General features: G+C 34.5%; 1 protein-coding gene across 1 annotated transcript; it reads right to left on the bottom strand.

Moving 5' to 3' along the window:
• Positions 3,682 to 7,846, bottom strand: LOC109331427 (leucine-rich repeat receptor-like serine/threonine-protein kinase BAM1). The gene is made up of 3 exons (XM_019565912.1): positions 7,711 to 7,846; positions 5,059 to 7,666; positions 3,682 to 4,423 (listed from the first exon to the last, which is right to left on the bottom strand). The coding sequence occupies exons 2-3, from the start codon at positions 7,634 to 7,636 to the stop codon at positions 3,972 to 3,974; spliced, it is 3,030 nt and encodes a 1,009-aa protein (XP_019421457.1). The 5' UTR covers positions 7,637 to 7,666; positions 7,711 to 7,846; the 3' UTR covers positions 3,682 to 3,971.

A 26,975-nucleotide genomic window follows, 5' to 3' on the forward strand; every position in this document is an offset into this window, starting at 1 on the left:
AAATTTCTGCCTGCAACAAAGAATTTTAATTAAAATGGATTTTTTGCATACTCATTAACATGTGTTTTTTAAGTATTGATCCTCCAAAAAAGGGAGTTATTAAATATTAAATAAAAACAAGTTTTATCATAAGGTGGATTGAGCTATTCAGTGGTGCATTACCTACTGTAATAGTAATAGGCCTTTGTCGTGTTCAACAAATATAAGCCTTAACAGTCTTGCAACGTTACGGGCTTTCATGATTCTACACAACTTTGCAATCCCATTCTACAAGACTAGACTATATTATAACACATCTTGAGGCCACATCCATAACCTTTGTCAATGCAAATAGCCCAACAATTTTGTTTAAAACATGGTGTGCTATTATTTAGATCATAAATGTGATTTTAGTGTTATTCAAATAATTATAATTAGATTTCAACTTGCACTAATCCTCAAGAAGCAGTTCAACTAATGAAAATTTTGAGTCAAAAACTTTATCCATTAAAAAAATAATTATAATATTAATGTATATAAATCCCCTAGCGTTAACACATTTGATTAAAGCTGTTAAATATATACTGAGTGTTCAAATTTAAACCCAGAAAATGCACTCCACCATTTTCATATTCTCTTCTCCCCTTTACCCACCTCCTTGTAATTCTAATAGTATTAATAATCACGTTTACTAAATCAATACACTATATATATATATATAGGACATTCTCTTAGTCCAATTTCTTCATCACAATGTGATTTATCAAATGTGTAGAAGTTGGATGGTAGCTATATCTCGAATATAACTTAATATCATTTGATTAATTAGAAGGTTCATATAAGCACCGACTTTGGCAGCAACAATTAGCTTATTCAATTGTTGCCTCAAGAACACACTTACAATCTTCAAAATGCAAGTCATTGCTTTTTCTACCACCTGAAAAATATGACCATTAACTACCACAAAATCCTATTAGAAATATAAGATGCTAATGGACCACATCAATATCTAAAGATGAACCTGAAGATTTTTTAAAAACTCTCGAATCATCAATATCTAAATAAGATGATATTGACATTTCGATCCGGATCTATGATAGAGGAAGTCAATATTTTGTTTGAAATGTCTATCGGATACTATTACAAGAGGATGTAAACAACAAAGACTATTTCAAGATACCATGTATGAAATGTGTACCTTGAAAAATAGCCATGAATGGAGTATCTAAAAAATTAAATTTGATTAGAAGAGGTGTTTTAGAAGCAAATATCTCAACATGGTGATCTTTATGCAAATAGTTGGATGAATCAGTAAGCTATCTTTATTTTCTGGCTTAAAGACCTTTAAAGTTTGGCAAAAAAAATTATTCTCGGATTAGTCTTAATTCTATTATCCACAATGGTAAGACCAATTTCTCACTTAATTTCTTTCGTAACTATTTAAACTATAAAGCATATAAGAAATCACATTATTGTCAAAAACACAAATTTTCATATAGGCAAAGTTCTAGAATTGAATATTTTAATTTGAGTCTTCTAAAAGCATGATACAATGGTTTTATTTTTACTAGCTCTCTAGAGACTCTAATTGAATTGAAGTACCAATTGTTCTTGTAATCTACTCCTCCAAAAACCCATTTCTATCCTCATATATTATTGGTATCGGAATTGAACCACTAACCATAATCTTCACTTATTCCAAAAGCCTATTTAGCTACTAGATCAAAATTACTATAAGTACTATTTAAAATATATAAAAGTATAAAACATTTTTTGGTATATCAGAGATAAATAAATAAAAACTAAATCAGGAGATAAAGATCCAAGTCTAAGAAGCATAAAACATAATTGTATTATATTTGGTTTGTGGCATCATTTCATATATATGTATTATAGATTCTGATCAAATATGCTATTTTAAAAAAGATTTTGCTAATCCTTTCTATGAAACATTTATGATTTTTTCTTAATAACTTAAAATAACAACCGCGGTGTCTGCAATAATAAATGAAGTGCAGTATAGTAGTAACGAGAAGAAATTTGTAAATGGCAGAGATTTTGTGAGCTCCCACACCAATAATTAATTACTCCAGCTATTATTTGGACTTGACACTCATGTCGTGCTATATCGGATACTTTTGTCGGATATTTATTCTTGGAAGAATGACAATTAAACACTCATTTTCTCCCCCGTTAGTTTATTGAGGAAAAGCTATAGGTACTACCACCATAAAAGTTTACACAGTAATATTATTTATTATTGATGATTAATATTTAATTATTATTAACCTAAAAAAGTAGTGATATAAACTAATTGTAAATGATGTATTTTATATAGATATTATATTATACTTTATTTTACACAAACTACCTATATTATTCATATTCTTGGAAGAATCGTGTATAAATTATTCCGAGAAGAGGTGTTTAAATTGAGTAATTTATACTATATTTAATTATTTACCATTAATTTTGATGAATTGAGATAAAAAGTAATTTGCAAGTTAAGTTCCTGAATTTTATGTCTTCAAATTTTAGGCTTAGGAGTTTCTCTACAAAAGTTTTTCTCTTTATATTAGATAAAAAAGACCTTAATAATATACATATAAAGATTACAAGGGCCTCTCTTTTTCATAGATTTTCAGGTAAAGTTGTTTGTCATTTTGTGACTGCATAATCTTTCCAGTGACACGCCTTTCAATTCACAACTTTCACCTCGTCTCATGCAACATCAATCTATCCACTTGCATTGTAGTTTTGTATTTAGAATTCAAGCATCTTTTCTCTGAAAATAAAATAATATCCCATTTTACATGACTTTAGCAGATACAACCACCACAACCAATTAGGTACTAGAATTTTTGTCCTTGTTTTCCTTTTAGGAAGGAAATGGCAGAGAACAAGTTGGACCCAAAAATGGTACCAACCCCTTACCATATCATAATAGCACCCATACTTCCTTCTTACTCTAACCAAACAAAGTGACCTGAGTGTGGGTATGTTAGCTAGCATTAGCAAAGAAAGAGTTTGGACACTTCTTAAGATGGAACATGGTTTTGAATCTCCTAAAGAAAACCACATGTTTTACCTTACTCCAAATCAAGAAAACATTGTAGTACAAGTTGAAATAGGACCACTTGTAACAAAACCAATATTTGTTAAATGTTAAGTACATCACGAGGGTAACTTTCCTCACCCTTTTCTGAAAGGTAGCAATTAATTTTTCAGGTCATAATTCTCTTTCATAGCAGTATCATCTCAAAGCCACCAACCATAAACACCATGGACCACAACCAGAGTTATGGCAGATTGACCCTAAGGTTTGAAGAAATAAATTATAGGAATTTATTTCCTTTTGTTATTCATTAAAGAAACATGTTACTATCTTTTTAAACGCAAGCAAAAGTCTCATACCTGAGTTAATTATAGCTTTTAGCATAAACCAAAAGGAAGAGCTAAAGGGGTTCTTTATGGAAAAGAACTACTTAGCATTGGAACATGAACTGGTTGTGCCTATCCACTGAGGGTTCATCAATAATCAATAATATTATAAACCATAGATTTTTGCATGATTCTGGGTACATTCAAATTTAGAATCAGTGGTTTGAATATGCCTAGGATCATTAATTGGTCATGGACCATGTGTTTCACACCCCAACTTGTGTCATTGTGTGTCCCTATCACTGCTTGTCATGGACACCCTTAAAAAAACAAGGCTAACCTTGATGTTTACATTGCTCCCATCCATATTACAGGCTCAGAACATTAACATCCATGCCATAAAATTAAAAGCAGTACTACATGACAAAGACTTGAAAGAAAATATCCCCACCAATTCTACTGTACAAAACATTGGAAAAAAATCCAAACATTAACACCTTAACGTTAGATAAACCCCAAAGCCAAAGAAAAAGGACAGAAAAAAGTAAATGGATAAAGCTATCTCAATTCTTAGGATTTAAGATCAAACACCCCAATACCCAAAGAGCATTTTAGATGCTAAGAAGATCAGGTGGTGGGGATTGAGAAGGTTGCTGATTTTCTTTAGAGGCTGCGGTTGGAGACTCTAAGGCATTTGATGATGACAAAGAGGACTCGGTAATTGTTAAATCTCCTTGTTTGGAACCTGGTGGCTTTGGAAACTCAGTCAGAATTTGGACAACTTCACGCATAGTTGGTCGCTCTACTGCCTGTTCTTCAACACACAGCATGGCTACATAGAAGACATGCATGACCTCATCAAGGGGAACGGAGGGAAGTCTAGCATCAAGAACTTTTAGAACTCCTTCCTTGTTAGAGTCTGTCATTCTCCTGACCCATTGCACAATATCCACACCGTCACCAAATTCTCCAACTGGTTTCCTGCCTGTTATAAGCTCTAAGAGAACCACACCAAAGCTGTACACATCGCTCTTCTCATCTACTTTCAGTGTGTAGGCATACTCTGCAATCAAACATCAAACTTAATCATATCTACAAGTTTTTGATGCAGAGTTTTTATACAAGATTAATCAATCACATGTCACCATATATTCTTAAGGTAGTTATTGGGAGTGAACTTTTTTTATGACATGCAATGCATAATTCAGCAATGAATTCAAATTAAATCCACAACTTAAACTAGATTGAGGCAGCCACATTAATTAGAAACAATAAGTTAAACAAAGGCATTATGTGGAAAGAGTAACATAGTACACTGTTTTTATGACATTTTCCCAATAACCATCAGTTTCCCATTGTGAATGTCCTACTATAATCAATCACTACATAACTTATCTAACTATAGTCTATAGGTGGGGACTATGGTAAAAAATCAAACGAGTCATCTACCTACTACCTACTATTTACTTTCAGTACTTGATCACTACATAGGTTAGAAATAGTAATTAACTAGAGGACAAATCAAAAGATCAATTGTGTTTGATAGAAAACTGACGACAAGATTAACCACATAACACTATTAATTAATTCAGGGGCACAACAATTATATCTACACCTACAACATGTTTTAGTCAGAGTCAAATTCCAAACATTGATTAAACAAATAACTTCATTGATTATTTTGAACTTAAACAGTACCTGGAGCTATGTATCCATAGGAACCGGCAATAGCAGACATACATTCAGAAGTTCCAGAATCTTGAAGGAACTTGGCAAGCCCAAAATCAGCAACGTGGGCTTCATAGTTGGAATCAAGAAGGATATTGTTTGATTTTACATCTCGATGGAGGATGAGTGGCGAACAATCATGGTGTAAATAACAAAGCCCCTTAGCAGCCTCCACAGCAACGTTATACCTGGTGTCCCAACGCAAATGCCCCCCTTTCTTACCATGAAGAATTTCACCTAAACTTCCATTAGGCATGTATTCATACACCAAAAGATTTGTCTCATGGTTTGAACAGAAACCCAATAGCCTAACAATGTGTCTGTGTCGAATTCGCCCCAATGTCTGAATCTCAGCATTGAATCCATGATCATGTGAAGAGCCTCTGCTCATTGCTGGAAGCCTTTTCACAGCAACATGATCCCCATTAGGCATTGCACCTTTGTACACAATGCCTGCACCTCCTTTCCCTATTATGTTGTCTTCCTTCAAGCAATCCAAAACATCATCAACAGTGAAGTCTAAACGTTGGAATGCTGTTAATTTCCACGCACGAGCATCACTGGCCTTCTTCAGTGACCGAGCCTTAAATATAGCTGCAACAGCAAATGCAATGGAGCATACAAGCAACCCAATAACCAATAGGAGCTTGAAAGAAGAAGAGAGTGGACCTTTAACATGAGGTTGAGCACCATTGGCACCCCCGCCCTTGCATGGAACCAAATATGGACCACAAAGGTCAGGGTTGCCAAGGAAAGACGTGTAGTTGAAGTAGCTAAATTGACCAGTACCAGGAACCAAACCAGATAGATTGTTATATGAAAAATCAACAGAAGTTAAGCTTTGCATAGAGGATATTGAGACTGGAATAGTACCAACTAGATGATTTCTAGAAATATTCAAATAGTTTAATATCCTCATACCGGTGATCTCTTTCGGTATCTCACCAGATAGCTCATTACGGCTAAGATCAATGAAAGTTAACAACTTGCATCGACTGATTTCCGGGGCAATAGGACCTGAAAGCATGTTGTTACTAACATCAATCTTTGAGAGCTGTTGTAACTTCCCAATTTGAGGAGGGATTGGACCATAGAACCTATTCCCATCAAGGAGTAATTTTTGCACACTAGAGAAGTTACCAATGGTGGGTGGCAATGGCCCCGAGAGGTTATTATTTGACAGAGTAATCTGACCAAGATTAACAGAAACTGGATCCTCCTCAGGAAAATTACCAGTTAGATAATTACCCTGAAGCTCAACCTGTGTCAATTTTGGAAGTCCAAAAAGGCCTTTTGGAATTGAACCATTGAGAAAATTATCTCCCATTCGAATCCTATTAAGAGATTCACATCTTCCAAGTGATTCAGGAATAGGACCAAAGAGAAAATTAGCCAAAGCTATCAAAGTCTGAAGACGATTCCCATTACACATATCAGGAGGTAAGGTCCCAGTTAACTTGTTTGAAGAAAGATCAACCAATGTGAGTTTCCCATTTTGCCCTAACCCTTCTGGAATTCTCCCAGTGAAGTTATTCTCCCAAAGCTGCACCACTTCCAAAGATGGCAACTCTCCTATAAACTCAGGAATCGCTCCGTGAAGCTTATTTCTGAACAAGTTCATTAGTGTTATGTTTTTTAGCTCTTTAAAACTCTCAGGTATTTCACCATAAAGCATGTTATTAGATAAATCCATGGATTTGAGGCTCTTCAAGTTCCCTAGTTCTGGTGTTAGGGTTCCTGAAAGCGCATTCACTTGAAGAAACAGAGTGTCTAGCTTTTGAAGCTTCCCAATCTCCGCCGGAATCTCGCCGGAGAGTCCACAGTAAGCGGCGTCGAGCCTCACAAGCTCGGATAGGTTTCCAATCTCCGGCGGAATGCCGCCGGCGTAGGTGTTGTAGTACCCGATGTAGAGCTCCTGGAGACTGGTGAGGTTTCCGATTTCCGGCGGGATGTTGCCGTCAAGCTCGTTGCCGGAGACAGCGAGGTAGATAATTCGCTCCCACCGTCCGTACTCCGGTGGGATCTGACCGGAGAAGAAGTTACCTCCGAGATGCAAATGCCGCAGATTCACCATCTCCGTCACGGCGAGAGGAAGCTCTCCGGTCATGTTGTTGTTGTAAAGGTCAAGAACCTCAAGATTCTTTAGAACAGAGAGCTCGGAAGGGAAGGTGCCGTTGAAGAAATTGTTAGAGAGGTTAAGAAAACGTAGACCGGAGAGGGCGGAGAGTTGAGGAGGAACAGAACCGTAGAACTTGTTGTCTGCGAGGGAGAGATTGGAGAGGAATGGGAGGTATGCGACGTCGCCGGAGAGAGTACCGGAGAGGCTAAGTCCGGCGAGGTTGAGGGAAATGACGTGTCGGCGGTAGTCGCAGGTGACGCCAGAGAAGGAACAGTGGTCGGTGGAAGTGTTCCATGAGGAGAGAACAGAAGGGGTGGAATCGATGAAGGAAGACTTAAGAGAGAGAAGGGCACGGTACTGAGAGATAGGTTTAGAGTGAGAGAATGTGTGGTAGAAATGAAGGAGGAGAAGGAATAGTAAGAGACGCATTTTGGTTGTGGAAGAAAAGAAGAGAAGAGACTCTGCAAATGCAAGGTAATGGGTAGAGAGTATATGGGATGAGAACCAGCCTTGGTCTCTGTCTGGTTTATGTTATAAAAAACAGACGGAGTTTTGTCAATATGAACTCATGAGTTCTTTGCTTTTTATTTGGGTTGTAGTGTGTAGTGTGTACTCTCAAACAGCTAGTAGGTACAAGGTAGACTTGTTTGGTTTAAGATGGAAGAAAAAGAAATATAATATAAAATAAAGTGAGGATAATAATTGTTTGAAAGAGAGTGTAATTCTTATTGGGAGATGAAGTCATATATTTAGAGGTGTTAAAATGAACTATTCGAATGGGTTTGGGTTAAATCAGGTCGGACTAAAAAACTTAGATACAATTTATATATATCAAATTGTAGCCCAAATTCGCCATAAGTGGGTTGTGGTCGGCCGACCTGCATAAATTAAAAAAATATTAATGCATTGTGTTTAAGTCAAGACGTGATGTTAAGTTCACGTGTATGATTTTTAACCTAACTCTTTTATTAAATCTTTCATTTTTATTGGATTCTCACTCTCTAACACAATATAATTTGTAAGTTCACTTTAATATAAAAAAATCTTTGGATACTATCAAAAATATTATATTTTGTATGTTCTTTATCAACACTTTTATTATGAACTATTATATTAAATTTGGTTGTGTGAAGTTCTTTATAATAAACAATTATGTTGATTTTAGTTTTGTTGTAAACACTATTTTCTTTATTATGTTTTTGTTGTAAAAATTAAATCTAATTAAATACACAATATTTATTATCTATTTTTTATTATAAGTTGTTTTGTAAATTTTCATTTAGTGCTTATTACTAAGCCAGAAATCCCAAAAAAGTTAAAACAAATAAGTAAAACGGGTAGCCTGAACCCGCTCAAGTAAGCCCGACCCGAGCCCAAATTTAAAATAGTCCAGATTCTATAAAAAATACTTAATATAATACCCAAGCTTTATAAATTTCTGGGCTTTAGCGGACCCGCTTAACTGGGCCCACCCGTTTTGACAGTTCTACTTACATCCCAAAAGAGATGGTAGTACCAAACAAAAAAAGAGTAAATGGAAAGAAAAGATATATGTTAATAAAATAACATAAACAAATATAAATTTGGGTATATAGTTAAAGATAAATCACATATTTTTCCATTTTCCTTTGTGAAAAGTGTTATTTAGTACTATGAAGGTTACGCTGAAACTATTGAATTCGGGTAAGAGTTTATCTTTGATTATATGAGTAGGTACGTGAAAAAATATTATGATACTCAAGTCGCTATATGTGAAGATAGGTAGAGAGACTAAAGATACAAAAGTATATGAGACAATATTAAGTGTTACTTGCTTATGATATGTCTCATTACAGAAGAACGGAACATGAAATATTCTCTGGTAGATGTTATTGGTATGACAAATCCTCCTGTCTTGCTAGGTATTCTCTATATATGTATGACCTACATTTGCACGAAGTGAATCTGTTAGGGTGATACCCTCGCAATGAATAATTCTAATATACTAAAGGAAAACTAAGAATGATAAAAAAGATGTAATTTTTATTGATGCCCTTTGAATGAGGGTTAGTATTACTTAAGTAGTACTTGAAATCTAATATATGGATTGATGAAATATAATCTTAACCCAGTTATTTCGAAACTAAATCTAAAATTAACAAAATATAATCTTATCATAATCTTCTCCTAATTACATAAGATAATCGTTAAATTTAGGAGTTAGTTTTATATCTCTCTTGGGCCTTCTTGTGATACTGGACTCACTGAGATCCAGGCAGTCAAACATTGCCCGGTTCTTCAAGGGACACCTTGTCCTCAAGGTGTTATGCAGTGTGGAGTTGCTTATGTTTGTCTTTGTGTGTCCTTTTCTTGTGTGTTGCATTGGGTGTATTTATTGGGAGGGAAATGAGTTGGATTCCATGTGTTGTGTTGCATTGAGTAAGGGTGCACTTGCAGCTTTGTCTTCTTCTTGTGGTGCTATGTAAGCCATCTTGTCACACGTTTGGTTCTTGTTGGGCAAGAGATTCACGTGTCCACAAGGTAGATCCAATGGTGGAGTTTGTTGTTGGAATTCTAGACCTTTATTGATAACACTTGAATTCCTTAACTGATCAGTTGGGGTCTCCAACGTATACTTTTATAATTGTTTTGAGTGTCTTTTCTTCTCCTATAGCAACTGTGTGAGTTGTTCTCTCAAATTATTCTCTTGAGTATTAGTACCCTCATTTTCCATGCGGGGTGATATTTTTGTGCTGTAATGTTTTCCTCTTCACCTCTTTCCTTGCTGGTGTCCGATTGTGTCTCCCTTTCTTGTATGTCTATATTTTTTTCGTCTTGTTTCCTTTGCTCATATCCCTGTCCTTTAATGGCCGGTTCCGGTTGTATTTCCAATTGTGGTTCTTGGCCGTGATAGGGTCTCAATCGTGAAACATGCACAACATTGTGTATTTGGGCTGGTGTTGGTAGGTCCAGTTCATACGCCACTTGTCCTATTCGGCGTAGTATTTTAAATGAGTCGTAATATCATTTTGATAATTTTTGTGATTGACGATGTGCTACTGTGGTTTGTCGGTGTGGTTGTAGCTGAAGTAAAACCAATGCACCGACTTCAAAGGTACGTTCCTTTCTCTTTGAATCGACATAGGATTCCATCCTTTGTTTGGCCTTAAATAAATTTGCTCGTAACGAAGCTAACAATGTCTTTCTTTCGTAAAGGATCTCGTCTAAGTGTGCATCTTGAGTTCTCCTGGGAATATAATCTGTAAAAGTTGGTGGGGAACGACCGTATAGTGCTAAAAAGGGTGTCATTCTGATGGTTGAATGCTTACAAGTGTTGTACCAGTACTTGGCGAAATGTAAAAAACTGAACCATTTGCTTGGGTGCTCACTTGTGAAACAGCGTAAGTAGCTCTCCAAACATCTATTCACTACTTCAGTTTGACCATCAGATTCGGGATGGTATGCTAAACTAAAACATAGGCGTGTGCCTTGTAGTTTAAAAAATTCCTTCCAAAACTTACTTAAGAAAGTGAATCTCTATCTGACACAATAGAACAAAGGGTTCCATGTAGTTTGTATATTTCTATTGTGAATCTTGTTGCTAACTTTTTTGTTGTGAAGTTGGCAGGGAGTGCCACAAAGTGAGCGAACTTTGTAAGGCGGTCCACTACTACCCAAATGACTGTATGACCAAATGATGATGGTAGACTTGTTATAAAATCCATTGAGATGTCTTCCCAGACTTTCTGTGGTACAGAGAGAGGTTGCAGTAACCCAGTTTTGGCTTGAGGTAAATATTTAGTTTGTTGACATATTAAACAACATTTGATGAACTTTTCTGTATCCTTGTACATGCCAGGCCAATAGAATGATGTGGTTAGGCGAGCTAGAGTCGGTTTCAACCCTGAGTGTCCTGCCACTAGAGTTGTGTGAAACTCGGATATCAATGTTGCTCTCCATCTATTATTTTCAAGTATGAATATTCTGTTTGTATAGTAGAGCAGAAAGTTGGTAAAATGGAAGTGTGGTTGTTGTTGTTGTTTACCATTCATGAACATGGTAATTAATTTTTGGAGATCATCTAGCAACAGATGTACTGGTGAAGTGATGCTGAACAAAAATGCTTCATCAGATATATGATATCTGGATAGTCCATCCGCAGCTCTATTCTCCTTCCCAGGATGGTAAAATATCTCATACTCAAAGCCTTGTAACTTAGTTGCCCATTTTTGCCGCTCTAGAGTATGAAATGTTTGAGTCATCAAATGTTTTAGGCTTTGTTGATCAGTAAAAAATCTAAAGGGTCTGCCTATTAAATATTGTCTCCATTTTTTAACAGCTTCTATTACTACATACATTTCTCTAACGTATGTTGATGTTGCTTGCATGTGTGCATATATCGTTTTGCTGAAATATGCTATTAGGTAACCTTTTTGGGATAAAATAGCACCAATGGTGATCCTTGAAGCGTTTGTTTCAACATCAAAAGTCATAGTGAAGTTTGGTACAGCTAGTACTAGAGCATTTGTCATTATGTGTTTTAAATTTTCGAATGGGTTGATGTACTCCATGTAAAACTTCATATCTTTAGTAAATCTGGTAGAGGAGCGGTATGTGAGGCATATTGTTTGATAAACCACCGATAAAACCCGGTGAGGCCAAGGAAACCCCTTAAGGTCGTGATCGACTTTGGTGTTGGCCATTCAACAATGGCTTGAATTTTTTCCGGGTCTGGTTGTACGTCGTCGCCTGATAATATATGTTCTAGATAATTCACGCTATGCACGCCAAAAACACATTTAGATAATTTTGCGAAAAATTTATGCTCCCTTAATAAGGCTAAAATTAAACTTAAGTGTGTTATTTGTTCAGTCAAGGTCTTGCTGTAGATTAATATATCATCAAAAAAATACGAGAACAAATTTTTGAAGATATGGTTGTAATAAATCATTCATGGCGGCTTGGAATGTTGATGGCTCATTAGTGAGGCCAAATGGCATTACCAGGAACTCATAATGTCCGTCTACTGTCTGAAATGTTGTTTTGTGAGTGTCTATAGGGTCCAATCTGATTTGATGGTATCCAGATCTTAAATCAAATTTTGAGAAAATATGAACAGTTGCTTATTCATCTAGGAGGTCATCAATAGTAGGAATTGGAAACCGATTTTTAATAGTAATTACATTCAAACTACGGTAATCCACACAAAAACGCCATGTGCCATCTTTCTTTCGAACTAGTAAAACTGGTGATGAAAACAGGCTAGTACTTGGTACTACTATGTCAGCTTGTAACATTTCTGATAATAGAGTTGCCATTGCTTCCTTTTGGGAGTGGGAATATCGGTAAGGTTTAACATTAACTTGGGATGAGTTGGATAGGTGAACAATTTTTTGATCATGTGGTCTTTGTGGTGGTAATCCTTTTGAGGTACTGAAGATTAACTCAAACTCCTTTAGTATAGGTTCGATAGCTTTATTGTGGGTATTGTTTGGGTCTGTTAAGACTAGATAGGTTGTCTGTGTTGTTGATGACTGTGTTTGGATGGGTACGAGTGTAACACAGAATATGTCTACAATAACATCTGTATGTGTGAGTCTTTTGAGTTTGTGGAAGGTGGATAATGTTGGTGAAGTTGAGTGTTGTCCGGTTAAGGTGATATGTTTATTATCATATGTGAATATCATAAAGGGAATGGAAAAATCTGAAGTGATTGGTCCTAGGGTACTTAACCATTCAATCCATAATACCACATCAGCTCCTTGTATTGGCAAAAGATAAAATGGAATGTGAAATAGTTCATAGGAGTTTCTTTACATAAGCCAACACAATAAATATGCTCACCATTACCTACCATGACTGGATACTTTGGGTTGAGCAGATAGGTAGCTATAAAAATTGTTCAACTCGGGATTGCATAACATTGTGTGAACTGCCCGTATCTACTAACACAATCACTATATGTCCAAAAATATGGCATTCAAATTTAAGAGTCTTTGGAGATGGGTTACCTTGTAGAGCGTGATCAGATAAGTGGAAGTGAATAATTTTTAATTGGTCTATGTCATGAGCTATGCATTCCGCATCCAACATTGGTAAATTAGGGTCATTAGCAATTAGACCCTCACTACCTTCCTCACTCAACATCAAGAGAAATTGCTTTGGTTGACAACAATGTCCTGGAACGAACTTTTCATCGCAATTATAACATAGTCCTTGTGCACGTCGTTCCTGTATTTGAGTTGTAGTGAGTCTTTTTATGGGTAGAGTATGTGACGTAGTTTGACTAACATCATTAAGTCCAGCAGTCTTGGGACTGGTTATTGTAGTTTTTTGGGAGCGCCATGAACGATTTGATGTGGCATTTGCCGCATCGATTTTACTTTCCATCAATTTTGCCAACCCAATTGTGTGAATCAGTGGAAAGGGTTGCTGAATTGCTAGTTCGCGCCCAATCTCTGGATGAAGTCCAGATAAGAAACAATTGAGCAGCATTTCAAGAGTCATTCCGACTACTTGATTTGAGAGACGTTCAAATCTGGTTTGGTAATATGTGACTGTAGTAGTTTGTTTTAATTTAAATAGTTCAGCTTGAGGATTTGCAAATGTAGATGATCCAAAACGTACCGCTAAAGCTTTTATAAAGTCTTGCCAACTTGTTAATTGATTGGTCTGAAACATCCACTTATACCAACTTAAGGCGTTTCCTTTCATTGACAATGCTACGAGTTCAAGGCGTTGAAAGAGAGCGACTTAATATAAGTTGAAATATTGTTCTGCTTGGAATAACCAATCTTGTGGTTCTATACCATCAAATGGTTGTAGTTGTGATTTCAGAGGTTTTATATTTCCTGGTAGTGGAAACAGTCCACAACCATATGGAGTTGCTGGTGGTCTTGGTTGGGTGCCATATGGTGGCGGTGGTGTTGGTTGAAAGCCATATGATGGTGGTGGTGGTGTTGGTTGAAAGCCATATGATGGTGGTGGTGGTGTTTGTGTTGTGTTTGTAGTTAATATTGCGATCTTTTCCACTAACCCATTAAGGGTGCTTTCCATACGGGCTTCCATGGACGCCTAGAATAGATCTTGTCGTTCATTCATATTCTGCTGCATAGCAGCCAATTTTTCTAGAACCATCGCATTGGAAGTGTCCTCCATGGTAGAGTGTGTGGATGAAGAAGACGAAGTAGGTTTATGAGAAAGCACTAATGTTAGGGTGATACATTAGCAGTGAATAATTCTAATATACTAAAGGAAAACTAAGAATGATAAAAACGATGTAATTTTTATTGATGCCCTTTGAATTAGGGTTAACATTACTTAAATAGTACTTGAAATCTAATATATTGATTGATGAAATATAATCTTAATCCAGTTATTTGGAAATTAAATATAAAATTAACAAAATATAATCTTATCACAATCTTCTCCTAATTACATAAGATAATCTTTAAATTTAGGAGGTAATTTTATATCTCTCTTAAACTTTCTTGTGATACTGGACTAAAAGTAAGATCAGGTGGTCCAACAGAATTTTATTTTTCCGATACGTGGTCGTGACCTTCACATGTTTAGCAAATCGTGACATGTCTTGGAACAAAACAAAAAGTTATAAGTTTTTTTTGGGTGAGATCATACTATTTTTTTCCCTTTTCACTATCTTTTCCATCAATCTCAAACAAAAGTAAAGCAAATATTCTCATTATTTTCTTTCACCCTCTTTCTTCTTCTTTTATTTTAATCTTTCAAACATAACATAATATTCTAATGCAATTGAGTGTTTACTAATATTGTATTTCTATGTGTGGAAGTTACAACGATGCGTTTACTGTTTTTGTCAACAATATGATAATATGATGTAATTGATAACCAAAGATTACTATCAGAATAAAAAAATATTAAAATTTTAAAAACTTGATTTTTTTTATCAATCATAGATATATGATCTAAAGATTTGCACAAACTATGACACACAAAATGTTATCCCTCCATTTGATTTAAAGGGTTATTGGAGTCATTTAGAAAACTCAATTATATATCAACAAATCGTGTATTAGACTTATGTGATAATTTAGGCTTTGTCCAATCGAGTGCGGCTCAGTCCATTTTAGGTTCCGGCGATAATGAGATTGTGCAAAAGGAAGGATGTTATTTTGCCAATTTTGCTTGCCTAAGCGATAACATGTCAACTTTTTAACCTAATGGAGGTATCATTTTGTGTGGTATGAACAAGCCAAAATATATATGAATAAGTTTTTAAGAGTTTAAGTCGTTGATTTATAGGGTAGGCCTCGAGAGAGAAGTTTATTGTTTTTTTTAGTTTTTATTCTTTTGGGGCTAAATTAAAAAAGCATAAAATATTATAATGGACGAAACAATTATTGACCTACTCTCTTGTTAAAGCTAAGAGTTGTTGCATAAAGCCACTCATCCACCTGAATTCAGTGGCTCTTTATATTTTATATATATTTTTTGCTACACTGACATATATTATTATGTTATAAGAGCCGTTGGAAAATGGATAGACATAGATGAGCTAAGGGCTAAGGCCTAGACTCAAATCTTGATTTAACTAGAATATAATTCAACAAATTAAAGCAAAGCCTTTAATCATGCATGTCATTCTCTTCAAGCTGTGACTGAAAACAAGGAAATAGAGCTACAACTTGATTTGCTTTATGATAATCATGCTGTGTCGTATTCTTTAAAATGAATTGAGGACCCAGTCATGTGTTGGATCAACTATCCTTAAGGACATTCCAACAGCCAACATAGACAATGGACAGAAAGACCCGTGGTCCTGCGGTTCTCTATTTCAGTCTCTGTTTGTGACCATTGTTTTCTTTTTTATTCTCTTAACTAAGATAAGTTTAGAAAAATAGATATATATCATCACCAAAAATTTACCCTGCCTGTGAAGTGATTTGCTTTGATTCGGGTCGTTTTAATTTCCACTATTAAAGCAAGTAACACTAGTTATACAAATCAATGAAAAAGGAATGTAGATAATTATTAAATAGTAATAATTTTGTTGGGTATGATAAAGTTGGTCAAACAATGTTGACTGGCACGAGAAGAGAGGGACATGGTGTTGGTGCGGATTGGTGTTTATATATGAATTCTCCCAAACCCTTATCCCTTTGTCTCTTCCATAATTACAAGAGGCCCTTCATCGGGCTTTCAGATTCAAAATCATTTTTTACCTTTTCTTTCTTGCACTAAAGTTTTACAAAACTACAAATAATGTGTAAATACTAAATAGTCTTGCAAGGCTCCACCTCAGGATAATCAAGATATTAAAAATTCAAAATTCGTGATAATGACATTTACTGAGATATGCAACTACACATTTTAAAAAAGATTAGTTTCTTATTTAAATCATTAAATGGTAAGAGAATAGTAGTACAAAAAAAGTTTTAATAAACTTGAAGTGTGGGTCAATGCCATGGCCCTTCCTCTCTCCATTTCCTGCATATTTTATTTTATATACGCAGTAAGTGGCCACTGAAGCAATCAAAAGCACGTAATAAGAGAAGCACCGAGAAGGATAGGTGATCATTCACATGCACATATTGCACTGGTCCCCTCCTCGTTACAAACAAGAAACAACTATCTATGTTTTTTTCTGGAAGAGAGAATGACCAAGCAGTGACACCAGCATAATAATACTAACATATTACAATCGTAACGGTGGAATTACCTAGTACAGTGAACACTTTATTGCAAGTGTCGCTTTCCGTGTCACAAATGGGTCATGTGTGTGAGAAAAAAAATTGTTATTCCAAGCTTTGTAATATTTCATATATCTAAGCATGTTTACTGTAATATAAAGTATGGGATTATGGGAAGACCGTTAAGACTAATCGCACAAACTTTGCAAAAGGAAAAGTTGTTTATTTCATCATAGCACTGATAATGAAGTGTATAAACATCACGTACCCCTTGATTTGAATCTAATTATGTAATTATTGGATAAAAATCAAATGACCACGAGTACTTGGTGGTCTAGGCCTTGAAATAGTTTGAATGACTATGCAAATTAATAAGCAGCTATGTTAATCTTTTTTGTAAATGTCTTGATTACGGTGGTTGATATGTGCCAAAATTGAACTTATTTATGTAGGTTGTACTTAGCTAGTAGGTTGATGCCCACATCGATTAGAAACAAGAATAGGAAGATACCCTCCCAATGAATCATAATCATTTCGGTCCTGTGTGGAACAGAGAGGGTTTTGACTTATAATCAAAAAAATATATGCATTGCTGACCCACTTGAAGGTTCTAGCTTTGCTACTTTTTACTAAGATGTCAGTTTATCCTTGTTATTCCTTTATCTTAATCATTAAAGATTAGGAGCCTCACTTCTCCATGCCCTCCTCTATCACTTTAATCATAATGGCATGCTTAGTATAATATATAAATCATATTCTTGATATATACGCTTACTGCTAATTAAACTGCATGTGATAGTATTATGAAAAGCAAAGAAGATTTTTGGGTTAGCTCGCTAACTGAGGGAATTTAGTGATGCTTCCTGGTCTCAGCTTGTTTAATTATGATGCTTTTAGTTTATTGGGAGTCAAAGTTGGAGTTGGTAGTGCTCTGGTGGATGAGATTCGCTAGATGCATATCGATGCTTCAGATTTCTCTCCCAACGAGAAATTTTTGGGTTTGAATATAAAGAAAATTGTGAGCCCAAAGCCACTGGTTTCTTGAAAATGTTTATAAAATTGAAAATGATATATCATCCTATTAAAATCTCATATAAATCCTTATACCTATAAAAAAAATGTTACAAATATTGGAAAGTGCTTGGAAATCTCATATCGTCTATTACATTGTCTCGGAAATCTTTTAAATACTTGTTGGACTACTACTTTCATTGTCAATTGGTTTTGCGATGAAACTTCAACATGATTTAGAGTCAGATCTTAATTTCTTTCTATTTGTCATGGACCAATAGTTACCCTTTAGTTAACATTTTGTCTCATATCGCCTACCTCATTGTCCCGAGAATGATTTAAATATTGGTTGGGTTCATAGCCAATTGGTTTTGAGATGAAACATTAACAATAAAGTAATAATTTATTTATTAATAATTAATTTACAAGTAATAAATATCACTTTCTTAATGTAAGAATATTTATAGGATAATTTAGTACAATGATATAGTATTATTCTATAAAATTAATCTATAAATTTTCATACATCAAATATGTCACAAAATACACTTTAAAATGATATTTTATAACACATTATTTTTCCTTTAGTAAGATTTTATAAGAAATTGCATTATTTTCATGGTATTCTAAGAATGTTTTAAGTACATCGGATGATGTTCCTTTGTGTCTGTTTTTTTCACGGTTGGAACCCATGTGTCCATAAATTCATTTTTTTATTTATTAAAGTAGGGTACTTTTGCTTATTATTTGTCATAATATGATACATTTGGCGCATTCATAATGATGTTGGCATATGGCGTCAAACCAAAAACACCATCTAGTCTAAAACATTAGACTTTGTGCTACATCATAAAAAATGCAAGAGTATTATTTGGTGTTGGAGTTCTGTAACCTTGGTTTTAGTTGGAACTTGGAACCACCCAAGATCACTATTGCACCAGTCAGATTAAGTTTGTCTCTGATTTGGCATCACGTTCAATGTGTAAATCCATGTGTCATATCAAAGTACCCGGTCAAGTATTACATGTTCTTTAGAATGAAATAATTTAAATGACTGCCATGGTACAAATCACCCCATTTCAATATTATGTTTAAAAAATTATCCAAGTTTAATAAATAGTATCAGAAGTGCCATGTTTATTTTTATTTTTTATAGTTAGAAGTATCTTATTCTGATAAATAGTCAGCAAACCTACCTAACTAATAAATAACATAACATAAATCTTATATCCTGAAGTTATGTGATAATACAGCTTGTTACTCTCTAAGTAGCATTACTATATAACTATTTATTCGTTTTATTTTAGCAAAGTGAGAAAGACAAGGTGGACTAGTTAATTAATTGAGATCACAAGCTCATACCTTTCAAAAAAGAAAACAAGTTCATACCAAAGCACAACCGTGGTATTTGTCTGATTTTGTGTTAAGCCATAGTTGTTAAAGATGTAAGAGGAATTAGTAATGGAAAATGAAATTAATATACCCAATAAAAAGCATTGTTGGTAATTCATCAATAGTGACTTTGGTAGATATACATAAATCTCTCTATCAGAGCGTCACTGTCAACTTCAACCCAGCTAACCCTGTCTAGGCCTGGAGAGGAATAATCATATCATTCTCGTACATGTTTTTCTCAAATAAAGTATTTAAATCAAATTGAATTTGAGAGATAGCATGTGCATAATAATGTGACATAGAACTGCAGGATTGATTGAAGAGCCGGTTTTTTTAATAAATTATAGATAGCATTAGAAAACTAAAATATCAAAAAAATTGAAATAATATTACAAAAATAAAATATCAAAACATATGGAATAAAAAGAGTAATCGTTGAGCTGAACCTTAATTAACACAAAAATTAAAGCATGTGGGGGTACTCAAATATTATTAATTATCGCTTATAACTTATTCCATATACGGTACAGGCTATATTCCATGATTAATCAAGAACCAACGGAATGATTGGGATCGATAAGAAGGAGATATAATAATTGCTGGGTCTATTAATGTCATGATATTTGACTCTATTGGTGAATGTACTGTGAAGAAAGCATGTAATAAATAATATGATGCAACAAGATCTTCATAGCTGCAATTATGAATAATTGTGGATACAATGTACAAGGATGAGTAGATTACTACATAAGTGGCTACAAGGAGACTAATGGAAGCAGTTATGCAAAATTAATGAGTTTTATTGAAAATTTTAATTAAAAAGCTTTTGGTTATTTAATTGTATCATTCCTCGAAAAACTTTATTAAAAAATGATTAACCAGAACTCACAGAGTGACCTATTCACTCATGAATCTATATTTAAATCTTAATGAAATATATATGTATTCTATCGTCTCTCAAATATTCATTATGTTTCTATGATTATATTAAAGAGTAAATTACACCGATACCCCGAGTTTTAGTAAAATTACACAAAACATCTCTTACCTTTTTACACTTATACAGACCCTAGTTTTTATACTTTCATTACATTGACCACCTCTGCATGAGAAATATGTGTAATTTTTTAAACAAAAAATATGATAAATGCAATTAACTTAAACAATTCATGATATATTATTGAGACAGGTCCAAATAATATACAAATCAATGTATTTTCTTTATTTTTTGTTACAAAATGCATCAATAGTTCTAAAGAAATATTGTTTAAATTGCTTTTATACTATCGTAATGAACCAGAAATAATAATGAGGTATTGACTTATATATTATTTGGATTTGTCTCCACAATATGTTATGTTTTGGTTAAGTTAATTGCGTTTATCACATTTTTTGTTTAAAATATTACACTTATTTCTCGTGCAGGGGTGGTCGGTATTATGAAAGTATAAAAAGCAGGGGTTTTGTGTAGGTGTAAAAAAAGTGAGGGATAATTTGTGTAATTGCACTAAAACTTAAAGGGTCTCAGTATAATTTACTCTATATTAAATTTTGTCTTTGATCGAGTATCTCTACTTGACTCTACTCTTGATCAGGAATTAGTAATGGTTAATTAAATAAAGCTCTTTCCACAATAAATACTATGATAATTGAACTTCTAATCTCATAAATAAAGAATTGTTTTTAACAAGGAATAAATTAATTTAAACCTAAACTAATGCAATTATGACTGCACCATTGTTGTAAACAATTATAATAAACATTAACTTCAAATTAAAAAACATTGAGGCCCACTCAGCCAGAATGCACTTCAGCCTGCATCTTCACCTACAATAAGTAATGTAATTATTTGTAATTATTAACAACTGAAAAGAATTGCCCCAAATTAAAGTCAAGCTTATTGTTTATTATAATTTGCTGCCAGTAAAATAGTTAAATTCCTCTAATTTGGCTCTTATAATTGGAAATCACACATAGGATTCGGAAAGATGTCCAACCTTTTTTAAGGCAAGGGTGAAACACCCAATTTGATTGCATAATAATTACAAGAACAGAGGAGAAAGGAAGAATTACAAGTTAATAAAACGATAATTAGGTAAGCCTAATCTATTCCTAATTAAATCCTGATGAATGAAAATTGGAACCAAATTCTAAGTATAAATCATTTTAGACAGAATGTCATAAGCAACTAACTTATCAGCACAAGTGTTACCCTCTCTATATATACGAGATATTTGAAAAGTCATCCCTTGTAGTTGATTTTTGCATTTTTCCCAAACATTGGATAACTGCCAAGGAGGAAGAGTTTTGTTGTTGAAGATGTCAACTGTCATGCTTGAGTTACACTCAAGCCAAAGATTTCTCCATCCTCTATTGAAAGCAATATTAACTGCATTTATGAAATAATGCAACTCACCATAAATAGCATTTTGGATGACCATGTAAGAAAAAAAAACCCGAAGGAAATCCCAGAATAATCTCTAAATATACCACCCCCTCCAGCATGGCCAGGAGAGCCATGAGCAACACCATTTGTGTTGGCTTTTATCCAACCATTCTTCGGTTTTTTCCAAATGACTTCAATTATTTTAGGAGCCTTAGGAAGAGTAACTAATAGCTGGAATTGTTTAAGGATGATTAGCTCCTTTATATATGTTGGTTGATGCAGCTGCCACTGATGAAATTTTTTCAGCCATATTTATTTCAGCTTTGATTCTGTTGAAAACATAATGATCAGAGATTCTCCTATCCTCAAATCTTCTTTGATTCCTGTAGTACCAGATCAAGCTAATGACATTAACCACACAAGCCAAAAGGCACTCATTGAGTTGGTTGTTAAAAAGGCCCTGACAACTATTCAAGATTGAAGCAATAGAAGCAGTATTCAGGGTGATGGTAAAAGTTGTCATAATCTAATTCCAAATGCACTGAGCAAATTTACAATACAGAAATAAATGCTCAGCATCTTCAGAGCAGCAATAACATAGGCTGCAAATTGAGGCAAGCATACAACCTCTACTTTGGAGGTTATCATTAGTGAGCATTTTGTGATACATAATCCTCCAAGTAATGAAAGACTTTGAAGGAGGAATGCTCCTATTCCAAAATTGCTTGCACCAAAACAGCTTTGGATTAGGACTAGAGAAGCCCATGAAAGCAGTCTTAAGAGTAAGCACACCACCATTAGCATGCTGCCAAATCAATTTGTCACCCCCTCAGCTTTGATATACCTAGTAATTTTGCTAGAAATTGCAGGGGCTTTCCTAGCTAGCTCTGCTGGGATCCTCCATCTAGAACCCGAGATAAAATCAGCCATATTTGATGTAAGAGACTTATGCACATCCTGAGATATGTTTAAAGTATTCACCAAGGTCGGTATTATGAAAGTATAAAAAGCAGGGGTTTTGTGTAGGTGTAAAAAAAGTGAGGGATAATTTGTGTAATTGCACTAAAACTTAAAGGGTCTCAGTATAATTTACTCTATATTAAATTTTGTCTTTGATCGAGTATCTCTACTTGACTCTACTCTTGATCAGGAATTAGTAATGGTTAATTAAATAAAGCTCTTTCCACAATAAATACTATGATAATTGAACTTCTAATCTCATAAATAAAGAATTGTTTTTAACAAGGAATAAATTAATTTAAACCTAAACTAATGCAATTATGACTGCACCATTGTTGTAAACAATTATAATAAACATTAACTTCAAATTAAAAAACATTGAGGCCCACTCAGCCAGAATGCACTTCAGCCTGCATCTTCACCTACAATAAGTAATGTAATTATTTGTAATTATTAACAACTGAAAAGAATTGCCCCAAATTAAAGTCAAGCTTATTGTTTATTATAATTTGCTGCCAGTAAAATAGTTAAATTCCTCTAATTTGGCTCTTATAATTGGAAATCACACATAGGATTCGGAAAGATGTCCAACCTTTTTTAAGGCAAGGGTGAAACACCCAATTTGATTGCATAATAATTACAAGAACAGAGGAGAAAGGAAGAATTACAAGTTAATAAAACGATAATTAGGTAAGCCTAATCTATTCCTAATTAAATCCTGATGAATGAAAATTGGAACCAAATTCTAAGTATAAATCATTTTAGACAGAATGTCATAAGCAACTAACTTATCAGCACAAGTGTTACCCTCTCTATATATACGAGATATTTGAAAAGTCATCCCTTGTAGTTGATTTTTGCATTTTTCCCAAACATTGGATAACTGCCAAGGAGGAAGAGTTTTGTTGTTGAAGATGTCAACTGTCATGCTTGAGTTACACTCAAGCCAAAGATTTCTCCATCCTCTATTGAAAGCAATATTAACTGCATTTATGAAATAATGCAACTCACCATAAATAGCATTTTGGATGACCATGTAAGAAAAAAAAACCCGAAGGAAATCCCAGAATAATCTCTAAATATACCACCCCCTCCAGCATGGCCAGGAGAGCCATGAGCAACACCATTTGTGTTGGCTTTTATCCAACCATTCTTCGGTTTTTTCCAAATGACTTCAATTATTTTAGGAGCCTTAGGAAGAGTAACTAATAGCTGGAATTGTTTAAGGATGATTAGCTCCTTTATATATGTTGGTTGATGCAGCTGCCACTGATGAAATTTTTTCAGCCATATTTATTTCAGCTTTGATTCTGTTGAAAACATAATGATCAGAGATTCTCCTATCCTCAAATCTTCTTTGATTCCTGTAGTACCAGATCAAGCTAATGACATTAACCACACAAGCCAAAAGGCACTCATTGAGTTGGTTGTTAAAAAGGCCCTGACAACTATTCAAGATTGAAGCAATAGAAGCAGTATTCAGGGTGATGGTAAAAGTTGTCATAATCTAATTCCAAATGCACTGAGCAAATTTACAATACAGAAATAAATGCTCAGCATCTTCAGAGCAGCAATAACATAGGCTGCAAATTGAGGCAAGCATACAACCTCTACTTTGGAGGTTATCATTAGTGAGCATTTTGTGATACATAATCCTCCAAGTAATGAAAGACTTTGAAGGAGGAATGCTCCTATTCCAAAATTGCTTGCACCAAAACAGCTTTGGATTAGGACTAGAGAAGCCCATGAAAGCAGTCTTAAGAGTAAGCACACCACCATTAGCATGCTGCCAAATCAATTTGTCACCCCCTCAGCTTTGATATACCTAGTAATTTTGCTAGAAATTGCAGGGGCTTTCCTAGCTAGCTCTGCTGGGATCCTCCATCTAGAACCCGAGATAAAATCAGCCATATTTGATGTAAGAGACTTATGCACATCCTGAGATATGTTTAAAGTATTCACCAAGGGATCACCAATCCAACTATCCTTCCAAAATTTCACATGATTACCATCACCAATCAACCACACAGAGTTCGAATTGGACAAAGCCCAATTTTCTTTAATGTCTGGCCATATGGAAGACTTGAAATATCAAGATGAAGGAGGGGAATTGCAACCAAACTTTTTTCCGAAGAAGAAAGCTCAATCATGCTTTGAGCTTCTCATTTCCCAAGCCAACTTTAGCGTAGCTGCTTTGTTTAGAAGCTTGATTGATCTCAGGCCCAAGCCACCTTCCTGTAGGGGGTGCATATAGTTTTCCAAGCCACAATGACCAATTTTCTCACCCTTATCTCTCCTGACCAGATGAAATTCATGATGCTGTTGTCCACCTTGCTTATCAATTGAGAAGGCCATTTGTAAATTTGAAAACTAAACAGAAGCATGCTCTGAATGATGGATCTCACTAGTTCAACTCTACCCATGATGGAAAAAAGCTTATCCTTCCAAGTGCCCAACTTAGCTAAAATTCTGTCAGCAATTGGTTTAAGGTGAACCTTCTTGGGCTTACCTTTAAAGATATGGACTCCAAGGTAATTAAAGGAAAAATCCCCATGGAGAAGCCTAAGTAAGAAGAAAGAACAACAATTTTCCTCGGAGAAGCAGCACCAGTGTAGAACTTGCATTTGTTAATGTTGATATTTTGGCCAAAGACCTAGGCATAGTCCATGATGAGACTTTTGAGGCAGCAGCGAAGCTCTTTTTTTATACCTTTACAAAAGATTAGGACATCATCTGCATATAGAGCATGACTAGGAGTAGCAAGACCATTAGGCCCAATTATGGTGCTAATTTTATGTTCATTCACCAGCTTTTGGATTCCTCTACAAGACAGAAAAGCAAAGGTGAAAGAAGATCACCTTATCTGACCCCTCTTCTACAATTGAAGAAGCCCACATTTCTACCATTTAAATTGATAGATAACCTGACAAAGTGTAATATAGCATAAATGAAGGATATGAACTTCTGACCAAAACCAAAGGCTTGAAGAGTGTCTTGCAAGAAAGCTCAATCAAGTGTATCAAAAGCTTTCTTGATATTTAACTTGATTGCTAAATTTCCTCCAGAAGTCCTATGATCTAGCATGTTAATGGCCTCTGAGGCAATGAAGATGCAGTCATGAATTTTTCTGACCTTAATAAACCCTCTTTGATGTTTTGAGATGAGCTTAGGAGCAATATCAGCAAGTCTATCTGTCGCATCCCGATTTTCGGTCGAACACTGGTCACATGACTGTTTTGGAGTCGCCGCTACGTTTTTGGTTCCAGGAATGTGATGAATAAGACTAGATTAAAAACTCAATTTAAATAAGACTAGATTAAAAACTCAATTTGGTTCCGGGATATTTTTGCTTAACACAATTTGATTAACAAAAAAAGAAAATAATTATTGAGATATTGTCATGATATAACTTAGTGCCTGAAAATGAAATGAAATGTGGAAGGATAATTCTAATTTTTTTTAGTCATGTATGTTAGTATGAATAGAAACAAAATCTTGTTTTGTATACGTAGTCACAATGTAAAAATGTAATAATCCTCGTATGTGATTGACCTGGTAATGTACTTGGGTTAAAGTACTCATTGTATTGCAAATCAAGTTAATATATTTGTTTATAAAATATTATTTCTACACTCACAAGGAACACTAAAGATAGATATCTTCAATTTTAGAGGAAAAAATAATGATCTCACAATTTCTTTCTTATATTTATTTCTTTCTCAAAAAGGAAAATGTTTAATATTTTATGTCACTTGTGAATATAATAACATTGCTGTCCACTTAACGACATGCACCAAAGTAAATCAATTTCTTCCTTTTTGATTCATTCTTTATTTGTTTTTTAATCAAAGGAGCTAAGAGTCCTTAATTATTTATTAGTTACATTTACATAAGTTATTCAACTTTATTCTTCAAACTAATTTTATTCAATGAACTTTATTTTTCTTTAAAAAATGCGAAGTAAAATAAATTTGTCAGAGTTCTACAGCTACTAGTTCAAGACTGATATCTCAATAATTCATACTAGCAAGCTGGGCCATTTTCACAAAGGTAAAGAGGGATGAAAGAGGCCTATTTGATAAGTGAAAAAGCCTCTAAAAAAAACCTCTTTAAAAACACACCAAAAAGAAAAGGTACATGGAATTGAAAATACTACGCTATTGTGAGGGTAGGTAATGTAGCCGAAATCAACTACGAAAAAAATAACAGAAGATAACCCTTTAGCATGTATCATCTGTAGATTGGAACTCCTCACACAGAAGCAGAACAAGACCCATGTAAACACTGATATTTGGGAAGAGATACCCACGAGCCCTTGATTTATCTTATTGCAGAATCTATATCATGGACTAAAAAGGAAAATGAA

Source organism: Lupinus angustifolius, chromosome LG17 (assembly GCF_001865875.1).
Source record: "Lupinus angustifolius cultivar Tanjil chromosome LG17, LupAngTanjil_v1.0, whole genome shotgun sequence".
NCBI lineage: Eukaryota > Viridiplantae > Streptophyta > Magnoliopsida > Fabales > Fabaceae > Lupinus > Lupinus angustifolius.

Coding starts and splice junctions, on each gene's coding strand:
- LOC109331427 (XM_019565912.1), bottom strand. CDS start 7,636: ATGCGTCTCTTACTATTCCTTCTCCTCCTTCATTTCTACCACACATTC. Junction 4,424..5,058: donor CTATGGATACATAGCTCCAG/GTACTGTTTAAG, acceptor GTTTGATTGCAG/AGTATGCCTACACACTGAAA.